General features: G+C 50.7%; 1 protein-coding gene across 4 annotated transcripts in view; it reads left to right on the plus strand.

Moving 5' to 3' along the window:
- PLXNA2 (plexin A2) overlaps nt 1–10,710 on the plus strand; it is a 165,362-nt gene extending 154,652 nt beyond the window's left edge. For all 4 annotated transcript variants that reach the window (XM_027659685.1, XM_027659686.1, XM_027659688.1 and 1 more), the window contains 4 exons: nt 1,975–2,187; nt 2,504–2,654; nt 4,076–5,076; nt 5,180–10,710. In XM_027659685.1, coding sequence (XP_027515486.1) covers nt 1,975–2,187; nt 2,504–2,654; nt 4,076–4,171 — 460 coding nt within the window. In that variant the 3' untranslated portion in view covers nt 4,172–5,076; nt 5,180–10,710. The remainder of the gene's footprint in view (nt 1–1,974; nt 2,188–2,503; nt 2,655–4,075; nt 5,077–5,179) is intronic.
- The last annotated feature ends 1,838 nt before the right edge of the window (nt 10,711–12,548 follow it).

Consider the following 12,548-nt stretch of genomic DNA (forward strand, 5'->3'; position numbering starts at 1 on the left):
ATTTAAAAAGACAAGGTGGTGTAGGGTCAAAGGTTGGACTCGATGATCTCAGAGGTCTTTTCCAACCTGGCTGATTCTGTGATTCTGTGGAGCCATGCAGCTTCAGAGCATGAGATGTGCCACAAAGCTGTGCAGATGCTTTTCAGCCAGCACTGATGCTGCCCCAGTGGATGTGGCAGTGGGGTTTGATCCTGGGTTGGGCTGCCAATGTTGTTTTCATGGAATCACAGAATCACAGAATATCCTGATTTGGAAGGGAAGGATATTAAAGCACAAGCCCAGCTATCTCTGAGTCCTCTGCCCAGGTGGAAGCTGGAACCAGCCTCTGATTCCCACACTATGGAAAGAGCCAGTCTGTGAGTGGGAGGCAGGGCTCCATGCCCACACCACCCTGCCTGCACAACCCTGCTGTGGCACAAAAATGCCAGGACTGGCTGGGAGGGGAGAGCTCAGCCAGTGGCTGCACCTTTCCCATCACTTCAGGCAGCAGCTGGAGCATTTGGGCATCAGGAGGAGGTAGCACGGGGGGAAGGAGCCAGCCCCATGTGCCATCGGCCTTCTCCAAACAATAACAGCTCTCACATCTCTGCCTCTGCTGTTATTTTAGGATTAAAGGCTCCATGGGTTGTAAATTTACCTCTGTGAGGAAGGAAAAAAAGCACAACAAATAGTTGCTTCCTAAAGACTTTGTATTTCCCCCCCTGAGTCCCTCATGGCTTAAAAAGCCTCTAATCATCCTGACTGCAAAAGCCGGGTTCCCCACTAAGGCTGTGGGAAGCTCAAAACAATTCCTTGAAAGCCTTAGAAGAAGGAGTTATTGGGGTAAAAATTATGAGACCTCTTAAAGCAATAAAAAAAAGGAAACAATGACCATCAGAGTTTGGCCTACCAGAGGCATCACACCCCAGGAACCCTGGCCTTTCCTTCTCCCCGGGGCATGGTGGGAGCTGCAGCATTCCCAGGAAGGGAATTTTGGTGGGGAGATGGGAGCAGGCTTGTGCCACTGGAGCAGGTCAAAGCAAATGGAGGCTTGGAAGAGGGAGCTGGGCATGCTGGGGATGTGGCTGAGCCTCTCGCCTGCAGTGCAGCAAGAGTTAAGGCTGCAGCCTTCAGCGAGCTGGGGAGACAGAGGGAGCTGAGACTTGAAAGGTAATAGAAAGCAGCAGCTGTTTTTTTGATCCTGCTATACAGCCGAAGAAAAAAAGGAATAATAATTCCCCTTTGATTGCAAAGGCCTCGGGATTTGGGGACAAAGCCTCTGATGCTGCTGCACCTCCCGTGGATGATGGGCCGCGGCGTGGCCGGGCAGCGGCTGATTAGCACAGGGGCGGCTGCCCCGGGCTCACCCCGTGCTGCATCCATCCACTCTGACCAGCTCAGCTTAATGGGCTTCTCACAGAGATGCTCCCCCAGAACCCCCAAACACTGCCCAGCTCTGCCCTGGCACAGCCAGCCTGCCCTCCTGCCCTGCAGCTCCTCCACTGTGCAGGATCAGAGCCCGGGCGGCTCCCAGGGCAGCAGTGCCCAGCACAGGCATGGCAGGATCCATCACCAGCAATCTGGGCAGCACTGGGCTAATGGGTGCTTGATGCTCCTGGCCCAGCTCCTGTTCAAATCCTTCTATTCCTGTTCTTCCCACCATTCGTGCTCTGCCTGGGAACACAATCTGCAGCATGTGCCAGGGGAGCTTTAGGTTAGATATTAGAAAAAATTTCTTTCCAGAGAGGGTAATCAGACATTGGAATGGGCTACCCAGGGAAGTGATGGATTCTCCATCCCTGGAGGTTTTTAAGATAAGACTGTATATGGCATCAGTGCCATGGTCTGGAAACCACAGCGGGGTTGGGTCAAGGGTTGGACTTGATGATCTCGGAGGTCCCTTCCAACTCAGCTGATTCTATGATTCTATGATTCTATGTGCCCTTTCCCAGCCTTTGTCTTCACATCTAATTTTGTTTCTCGCTTGCCCTCCAGCCTCCCGCTCCGATTCTGGGTGAACGTAATCAAAAACCCCCAGTTCGTGTTCGACATCCACAAGGGCAGCATCACGGACGCCTGCCTCTCCGTCGTGGCTCAGACCTTCATGGATTCCTGCTCCACCTCGGAGCACCGCCTGGGCAAGGACTCCCCCTCCAACAAGCTGCTGTACGCCAAGGACATCCCCAGCTACAAGAGCTGGGTGGAGAGGTGGGCAGCAATGTGGGTGGGGGGTGCTCTGCTCCTGCCCAAGCTCCCATGGCCGGTGATCACAGAATAGAATGTTGGGAAGGGGATACAGAGCAGCTGGAAGGGACTCACAGGGATCATCGATGATTGCAGCCCCGCCGAGCATCGCTGCTCTTATTTTCAGCTTGTTACAGACCACAGTCCTGTTTTCTAGACTCAAACATGAAGCGAAATGATGTTCTTTTCCCCGCAGAGCTCAGTTTAAATCCCAAGGGGAAAAGGAGCATTTCGAACCTCCGTGTTTCACGTGCCCTCCCCTGGCCTCTCCTTCCCGCAGGTATTACGCCGACATCGCCAAGCTCCCCGCCATCAGCGACCAGGACATGAACGCCTACCTCGCCGAGCAGTCGCGCCTGCACGCCGTGGAGTTCAACATGCTGAGTGCCCTCAACGAGATCTACTCCTATGTCAGCAAGTACAGCGAAGAGGTGGGTGTCCCCTGGGTGGCGATGTCCCCTGGGTGTCCCCCAGGGCAATGGTGTTCCCTGGGCAAATGGTGCTCCCTGGAGTGATGGTGTCCCCTGGGCAAATGGTGTTCCCTGGAGTGATGATGTCCCCTGGGCAAATGGTGTCCCCTGGGCAAATGGTGTTCCCTGGGGTGATGGTCTCCCCATGGCAAATGATGTCCCCTGGGCAAATGGTGTTCCCTGGAGTGATGGTGGCCCCTGGGTAATGGTGTCACGTGGGGAAAGGTATCCCCTGGGGTGGTGATGTCCTCTGAGCAGTGGTGCTCCCTGGACTATGGTGTCCCCTGGGGTAATGGTGTCCCCTGGAGTGATGATGTCCCCTGGGCAATGGTGTCCCCTGGGGAAATGGTGTTCCCTGGGGCCATGGTGTCCCCTGGGGTAATGGTGTTTCCTGGAGTGATGGTGTCCCCTGGGGTAATGGTGTCCCCTGGAGTGATGGTGTCCCCTGGGCAATGGTGTCCCCTGGGCAATGGTGTTCCCTGGGGCCATGGTGTCCCCTGGGGTGATGCTGTCCCACGGCGTGTGTGTGACAGACCAGATGCACTTTAGTGCAGTGATGGGTTGTGCAGTGATCCCTCCTGCTGCCACCCAGAGCTCCCCTTGCCCTTGGTGCAGCGTGGCCATAGCTGGCAGCGCTGCTGTCCCACTGTTCTCTTTGTGCACAAAGAGGTTTGGGTCCTGCAGCACAATCCCAGGAGGACTGAGAGGTAAAATATTGTGGGAGCACCTGGATTCCTCAGCCTTGGCATGCACCTGGTGCAGCCTGCTCCTTAATGCAGTGGAAAATCATCATGACCCACTGAAGCTCCCCAGAAACATCCCTGTCTTCTGGGAAGAGCGCGGTCCAAATCCCACGTTGCAGTGACGCAGACTCCTTTTTGCAAACACACCCTGGCAGCGTGAGCTCCTTTAATGAATGCATCACTTGAAACCAAGTTCTCGCCATCTGTTCCACCCCTTCATTTCGCTGCGAGAAGAACCTTATTTTGCAATTACGTCCGTTAAAAGGGAGGGTTTTGTCATTTAATTGCGTGTATGCGTTTGCCACACAATGCCGCGGCTATTTTCCGATTAAAGGGTTTAAAAAAAAAATCTCATCAGTTCCGTGCTAAACGAGACAAGAAGTGTTGGAGTCCAAGGTACAGGGGAGGGTGGGAATGATTTTGTTGTGCAGGTATCAAGCGGTCCAGCAAACCAACAGCGATGGTGAAGCGCTAGGCGCGTCGCTTCGCCGTTTATTTGAGTTTCACACCTCCCCATTTCGAGTTACTCACATCTCGCTGCCCACCCACCTCCTCCACCCCCTCTCTCACACACTGACTTCTTTCTCTGTTTCTTTTTTTTTTCCCCCCCCCCCCCCCATTTTGTTTTCTCTCCCCCAGCTCATCGGGGCTCTGGAGCAGGATGAACAGGCACGTAGGCAGCGGCTGGCTTACAAAGTAGAGCAACTTATTGGGGCCATGTCTATTGAGAGCTGAAGAAAGGTCGTGGTGCTCAAGGCCGGCAAAGGGCAGAGGATCACATGGACTCTCGGGAATTCAGAGGGAGAACAAGCAAGGAAGGCACTGAACACAAATACCAAGGCTCTTCTGGAGCAAACAGAGACTGGCCCAAGGACTGACTGCGCTCAAAAATCATGTAGGAACCGGTTTGAAAGGCGGGAAGAGAAGAAGATAAAACATCTCAATCCAAGTCCGATCAAGGTGGATCATTTTTTTGAGCATACACGGAAAGAAGGAACCTGGAAAGTCTGGATGTCTCCATGACTGCTGCTTTGCATGAAAATCGTTTGATGTATATTAGAAAATAAAACTTTATTTAAAGGCTTTTTTTTTTTTTTTTTTAAGAAAAGGAAGAAAAAGTACAAAAAAAAAGAAAAAATAGAGCAAAAACCACAGAGGCCATAGAGATAATCCTGGCAACAAGGATCAGCTCTGAATCCTGTCCTCGAGAGCCTCCTGAGGACGCGGCTCAGACATTCTGCGAACGGACTCTCACACCAGTTGGAACGTCTGGAAAACCGAAATCGTCTTCTTTTTGGGATCTTATAAAACAACATGAGCACAAGTTTGCACCACACCTTTCTACACAAAGTGAAATAGCAGTTTAGCCCCAAAATAGTTCAGTGGCTGAGTAACTTGTAGGCACTAGAAGGAACTTTACCTGAATTGCAAAACCATCAGATCGTCCGACCTGTCCTGAAATCCAGCTTTATCAATGTATTTATATAGTGTCAATATATATATTTTTTTTAAATCCCATTTGCTGTTGAAGGAGGAAAGATCGGAATTTAAATGCTTTTTTTCCCATTTCTACCCCCATTCCACCTCGCAGTGGCTGCAGTGATCCAGCAGTGATGGGCTCAGCGCCTGGCATGGCTGTGGTGATCCAGCAGTGATCTGGCAGTGTCCAGCATGGCTGAGGTGATCCAGCAGTGATCTGGCAGTGTCCAGCATGGCTGAGGTGATCCAGCAGTGATCTGGCAGTGATCCAGCAGTGATCTGGCAGTGTCCAGCATGGTTGGGATGATCCAGCAGTGATCCACTCAGTGCCTGGCAAGACTGTGATGATCCAGCAGTGATCTGGCAGTGCCCAGCATGGCTGAGGTGATCCAGCAGTGACCCATCCAGTATCCCATTGCTGGTCCCACGTGAGCCCAGCCGGCCTCCGGCCCTCGCCCCCCCGGGCAGAGCTGGGATGACGCCTCCAGGGTTGATTTTGGGGGGTTTCTTGCAGCCATCTCCCATTTCTTGCAGTAAAACCCGACAAAGCCCCGATGTTTACAGTGGGTGATACTTGAAAAGCCTGGACATCACAAGAGGAGACATTTGTTGCTCTTCTGTTTGCCGTGCAGAGCCAGTTGGCACAGGCTCCCTTTGGGTTTCTCTTCCACGCTGCCCAGGGTCAGGACTTGTATTTCCACTGGAAAGGGGAAAGAAATCTCTGCTCTAGGCAAGGGCAAACCTTAACCAGCACCCCCAGGCCAGCCAGTGCTGCTGTCGTGTCTCTGTCTCGGCGTCTCATTGTTCTCTTCAGTCCCTTGCTGGCCCCCCCAGCACGTGTTCTTGTGGCCAGTGACAGGCAAATGTTTGTGAGTGTTATTACTTTCAAAGACACCAAAGCTTATGTGTGTCCCTTTGTAGAGTGCCAGGAGGGGAAGGAACGCTGTAAATATTTCTCTCTGTAGTAAATACTGATATGTGTGCAGGCTGCAGCGGGGAGGGCAGGGTGATGAGGTCTAATGGAAATACAAGTATTGACTGCATGGGTTTGGCAGTGGCACCAAAATAGCTCCTGGCATCTGCTCAGCCTGCCTGGGCAGGGCCACACCAGACTGGGAGATTAGTTTGCAGCCAGCGTGTGTCGAAGGAAAATCCATTTTCATATCCATCCTCCTCCTCTACTGTTCCTGCCTAGAGGAGCCCAGCAGGGTCACCATGGGCTCCCTGGGCACCAGAGAGCTGCTGCTTTTGGTCTCTTGCAGTTCAGCAACAGGAGAGGGGAGAAAAGCATGCAGAGAAATACTCAGGAAACCTGTTGGTTTAATTACCGTTCAGTAAAAGCCATGCCAAGCCCGCTTTCTTTTGGCAATCCACTCCTGTGAGTTTCTCTGGGCCCTGTTAATATTCTGGAAGAAAATACTGATGACAGTGATCGACCTTGTGCAATAAGTTCTTGACATTTACAACGGCCTGAGCACTGGATTTACTGAGACACGGACAGAGTGTCAGAAACAGAGACTGCCAGGCAGAGCAGGGTTCATACTGCCTGTTACTGGGGAGTTCCCTTCCCAGGGATCCTGCTCCTGCACAGTGAATTAATGTCAAAGGCAGAAAATGTGCAAATGTCTGGGTTGTCCTGTTGGGCATCACAGAGCCCAGTGCCAGGGATGGCATTGGAGCAGCCACCAGCCTGGCCTGCTCTTTGCTGTGAGTCTCACAGGACATTGCAGAGGGTCAGGCTTTGAAATCCTGGGGGTTTTTTGCTGGTTCTGTTGCTGCTGCTCACCAGGATCCATCACACAGCTCAACTGAGGGATTTCCAGGTCTGTGTTCTAGCTGTGCTGGTTGTTTTGGGTATTCGTACTCAGATCATTCACCAAATTCTCATGGTACTCTGAAACCCAAAGAGAGCAACTCCAAATAGTTCCCAAACAGTTTCCAAACACAGTCTGAAGAGTTATCTCTGCAGGATTCACAAAATATGAGTACTGCCCAAAGCAGAGGCCTGGCTTTGCATCACCTGGGTCTGAGGACCGTGTGCCTGCCCCACAGCCAAGCCAGCCTTCGTGGTCCTCTTCTCTACATCTCTTTGAGAGGCTTTTGCATAGCCATTTTAAGCTTGTTTTCCTCCTCCTGCTCTCTACCTTCTGGCCAGGAGCACCCCACAAGCCAAGGTTTTGTCATTCCCCACTCCCCTGTATTTTCTCAGCAGAGGTGGAGGCCCCCAAACATCCCCTGGATTCTCTGGGAGAGCACTAAGGAGAGAAGGGGACAACTGAGTTGATCTTCCTTGCTATGGGGAAAATTTGAGCAGAGGAGAAAAGAGTGAGCAGCAGGAGCACTTTGCAAACCAGTAAGTTCTTGTACTTTTGACTGACTTCTGAAGGAAGCAGAAAAAACATCTCCACTTCCATCATCTGGAAAAGCATTAGGAGGACAGCAGAGGGAACATCACGGTGCTGGCTGGAAGGGTGGCCTAGAAATAACCTGCCAAGTATCTACTCGTGGTGGTTGGCATTAATTATGGATCTTTACAGGCAATTATATGGAATGAAGCAACATATCCCCTTGGGGCAAAGCACTTGTAATCTATTGCCCTGTTTGCATCCGTCATTTCCATTACTCCTTTGGGAAGAGGAAGCTTCAGATCTCAAAATAGCATTTTCTTTGCACTTGCAGCAAGCCGGGCTCGAGGTTTGGTCAGGAGGGGGCAGTTGCCTTAGATGAAACGATTTCACATCCCTCTCGTTGCCCCCTTCCTCTTGCAAGGTCGGTTGGTGTTCAGAGTCTCCAGTTCACCTCGTTTCAGGTATTCCGACATCAAAGTGGGAGACGTCATTTTTTCCGGAATCTCTCTGCCTGGTGTCGCCGCTTAAATAATTCCATTTAATCTTCTGCTCATGAGCTATCAAAGCACCCACTCCGAGGGGGAGCGAGGTGCTAATCAAACGCTTCTCCACCTTGAAAGCCTTTATTAAAAACCCCACATACAGGAGTGCAACTTATAGGCGAGCTTGTCTCGGCGCGAGCCCCGCTGTGGAGCGCTGCAGCCCACTGGAGCACAGAGGATGTGGACATCAAGTGGTCCACACTTTGCCATAAAGGATGAATTTATGTGTAAAGGGAGGCAGGAGGGATCAGCACGGCCAGAGCGCTGGAAACCCTGTGAGATCCAGCATGGACCAGCCTGCAGCTGCGTGAGGACCCACCCCGGGGACCAGCGCTGAGAAACAAAACTGCTGCCACGGCCTCGCTGCTGGTGGGGAGAATCCCAGCAGGATCCCATGTGTTTATCCCTGAAGGAGGCTGGATGTGGCTGTGCTGGACATGATGCCTTCCTGCAGGTCTCGGTGCTGTGACGCTCTGAGGATGGTGAGTGCAGCCACCTGACGTGGTGGCAACAGAGACCTTCATCACAGCAGTGCCTTCAACACACTGTCTTAAAATCCTGATGGCCCGTCCCCACGTAAGTTCTCTCTCCTGCCTTCAACTGGACTTCACCAAAAATGTCATAATGTAGGAAACAACTTGGGTGGGCACGTGGAGGACGAAAGCAAGAGCACTTAAAGCTCTGGGGCTGCTTTGTGAACGATGCTGACTCCCAGCCCCTCAGGGCGAGTAGTTTAAGCCTGTGTGGAAAGGGGTGGGAGCACTCCCCTCCTCCAGTGGGCACAAGCAGCCTGTGGGTATGAGTAACACTGACCTGCCTGCTGCCCTCACCCAGCTTGGCAAAGGGCAGAGCAGCTCCCTGTGATGCTCCTGTGCCTCGAGCCCAGTCCCTGGCAGCAGCCCAGGCACGTTCTTGCCTGTCACTGGCTCTTCTCCATCCAGTTTCCTGTGCTGTCAGAGCTCACCTGTCATGGGGACTCAGCTGGCCCAACTAAATGGAACTAAAATAGACTGACTTGAAAAAGCTGGGCCATCAGGGAGAGCTCACGTGTGACTGTACCCTGGAGAGAAGAAAAAATGTTCAGAGAAGGGTAAATAACTGGCATCAAAGATGCATTAAAATGCCACAGAGCTTCAGCCATTGTATTTCAGAGTCACATTTGTACCATAAATCGCAAGCCAGTGGTGCAGGGAGCTGTGACATTGTACATAAGTTGTGTGTGAGGTGGAGCTCGGAGCACAGTCCCATCTGTCCCGAATGTGTCTTTGGTGAAAACACCCACAACCACCCCAGCCTTCACCCAGCACCACTGAGAGCAGCGGGGCAGAGGCTGCAGGCAGAGCACTGCTGACAGCTCTGAGGCCACCTGACACCTGCGTGGGCAGGAGGGCTTGGTTTTATTGACGAGACATTCGGTGGGGAAATAACTGGAGTGGAAGATGCCCCGTGTGCGCTGTGAAGGTGCCGTTTGGGCTCTGCTGAGCTGAGCAACCCTCTGTGTGCAGTGTCAGGGGAGGTTGGTTGGATCAGTTTTGCAGGGGAGGAGGACGGGAGCCTTCAAACTGATTTTGGTTGTGCAAAGCCTCTGTTCTCCATGAAATCCCCTGGCTTCAGGTAGTGCTCCATGGGCGTGGCACAGGGGCCGGAGTCCCAGCTGCGGGTGGTACCTGGTGCCTTCCTGGCTCCTGGAAGAAAACTGAGGTGCATGTCCTGCACCCCAGGGTGCTCTGGGTGCTGGGGCCATGCCAGGGTGGGAGGTGGGGAGGTGAAGGAGCGGGGCAGTGTGGGATGGCAGAGCCCAACTGCTCCCTTGCTGGAAAAGCCACTCCAGTCCCATCTGGGCGTCTGTGCCCACGTTGCTGGGGTGGCACCGGGAGCAGCTCAACTGAAGGTGTTCTGGCTGTGCTGTGAGCACAGTGGTGTCTGTGTGCTTGTTCTTTCAGATCCCCCTTTGCCCCCGTGTTACCCATTCCTCTCCTTTCTTTGTAAAAGTGGAATATAATCCCCAAAAAAAAAAAAACAAATAGACGTTCCTGTAGCGCCGAAGAACACGCTCAAAAAGACCTGCAGGGTCCATCCAACTGCATGGACAATATCCCAAACTCTCTGGGCCTCCTGAGGCTGCCAAATCAAACACGAGATCTCCTGTATGGCCTTTCCTTTGAGATTTTTTTTTTTTTTTAATACCTCTATTTCGAATAAGCTTGGAAGTTTATGCAACAGCTTCTCCATCCGGTGTTTCCATCCCATGGACACAAAGGTGCACCTGGAACAGGAGGCTTTGGAAGGTAAATGAGCTGATTTTGCCACGTTATTTCATGGCTTCAGAAGATAATGCAGTAAAATGTCCTTCTCTTACTGATGAGTGTTTTGGTGTTAATGGCACCTTGGGGGCTGTTACGGTGGGAAGCAGGAAGGGGAAGGGAATGTACAGGTACTAAAGCTTCTGGAGTCCCCAAAACCATCACAGAATGTAGAGGTATCAGCCATGGAACAGATTCTGATTTCTTCTGCCCCCTTCCCCTCTTTAAAACCAACACAGTTTTAGGGGATTTGTGTATTGGCAGGAGTAAGGAACTGGTTTGGATCCGTACCCATTCCACCGTATCGTTCTCTGGCTCCTCCCCTCCCCATTATACTTGACACACTGGAGTTCTGTATTATATTTTTTTTTTAAGATGATTGTCTGTTTTTTGTTGTTTTTACAAGTGTTGTGGAAAAAAAAATGTAAGAAAGTTTAAGTATTTAAAAATGTTCCAAGGAGAAAAAAAAAAAGGGGGTTTTGTTATTATTCTAATATATTATTGTGTACCTATTGTAAATATGAAACACTCCTATTTTGCAAGCCAAGGACTCACTTTGTACTGTTGTTATATATAAATAAAGTTTACTGGTTAAAAAAGCCCTCCTGAGTGGGTCCTTATTTTCTAACATGTGGTGTGTAAAGTGAGGAGTATTTACTTGCTGAATGCCACCAGCAAGAAATGGGTAAGTAGAAATCACAGAAGGATTTGGGTTGGAAGAGATCTTAAAGCTCTTCTTTGGGTGCAGGGACACCTTCTACTATCCCAGCTTGCTCCAAGCCCCATCCAACCTTGCCTTGGACACTTCCAGGGATGGAGCATCTGGAAATAATCCCTGTCTAGTGAAACTGGGCTGGATGGGGGTCCCCAATCCTTGCAGGCAGGAGTGGGCACATCAGCAATCTTAGGGACCTGAGGAAACACTGGATACTTCCACTCTAGTTAGAGCAGAAGCAGACAAACCCTGTTTACAAACAAAAGACCTGGACGAGTTCTTCGTGTTCTCCTCTCTTTGAAATTGTCAGTCCTTAAGGTGAAATGCATTTGCTTCCAGTTCATAAATCCAAGCCAACACTTCAGCAAATGCTGAGAGGCATCTGCTGAGTAGCAGGAATCTGCAAGTGACTTCTCCAGCAGCTGTCTGTCAACTTTAATGACCAATATGGTTGCAATTACAGCAATGAACTTTCTCTAACAGCCCAAAATTACTCTGGATGATGATAAGTGACAGAAAAATGGAGACCCTTAAGGAAGCATTAAAGGAGAAACATGTGGATATGGAACAAGAAGTCTCACTGCTTTTTCTCAAGGAACTTAGGGTTGGTTGGTTTTTTTTTTTCCTTTCTAAATTAGGTACTAAAATGGATAAATCTAACCCAGAAGGGGAAGGCCTGGCACACTGTGGATCACAGCAGGGAGTTCAGTGCAGCCCCAAGATGTAGTTTTTATAGACATTTGACACTGAATCCGCTTGTTTGAGTGTGGAGCTGATGGGTTGATGGGAAGCTGCTCCCGTTTGAAGCTAATGCAAATATATCATGTCAGTGCAGCAGTTTGCTCCTCAGGCAGGTCATTTCGTCTTATTTCCCTCAAATTGAGAGCAAATCTTGACATGAACCATTTAGGGAGGCAGTTTGGCCACATCCTGCCATCTCCCACTTGAAACCTCTGGATTTTAACCTCTGCAGATCAATCCCGTGGGCTGGAATTGCTGGAAGTCCTGTAACCATTCCAGTGCTGGAGCTGCTTGTGACCACCCAATATTCAGTGGATTTTCACATGATTTGTAAGTTAGGGAATAAAGGAGGAGACTGTTTTTCACCTGTGCCTTGGGTTACTATAAATTTATACCAAGAATAAAATAGGAACTGGTCTGAGGTTCCCAGGGCTTTCCTAAGGGCTGGAAAAGACAGGTGGGGTGTTTTACAGGAGATCCCTGGAGATGCTGATCCCTGTGCTGGTTTACTTGTGTAGGATAGACACTGGAGGCAGGACAGCTGCTGCCAGGAGACATCTCCCCTCCCTGTGCACCCTTTGAGAGGTTATTGACTCCTTCAGCTCAGCAAAGGCAAAAGAAACCTCAATGTGAATCGACAGCATCGACCGTGGGGTCATTTGTATTCATCTGCACCTTGTTAATAGATGTAATAAGGATACTCAATTAAAAATTACATTTTATCTGGCATGCACTTCGCAGGGCTTTATCAGTACTGACAAGGTCAAGTGATGCTTAATAAAGGTTAGATAAAATGCAGATGGCTTAGATCCCTCTCTCATTTCCCATGTCCGTGGAAGGCATCAGGAGAACAGCAGGTTTGGATCTTCCAGGGGGGAGTTTGTGGATCCCAGCAAACATCCCTGATGTTCCAGCACTGAGCTGGGCTGTCTCTGCTCTGTGGGCTGCCTGGGGCAGATTCTCCCTCTGAAACAGCAGCAAAAT

Source organism: Corapipo altera, unplaced genomic scaffold (assembly GCF_003945725.1).
Source record: "Corapipo altera isolate COAL_440 unplaced genomic scaffold, ASM394572v1 77b, whole genome shotgun sequence".
Taxonomy (NCBI): Eukaryota; Metazoa; Chordata; class Aves; order Passeriformes; family Pipridae; genus Corapipo; species Corapipo altera.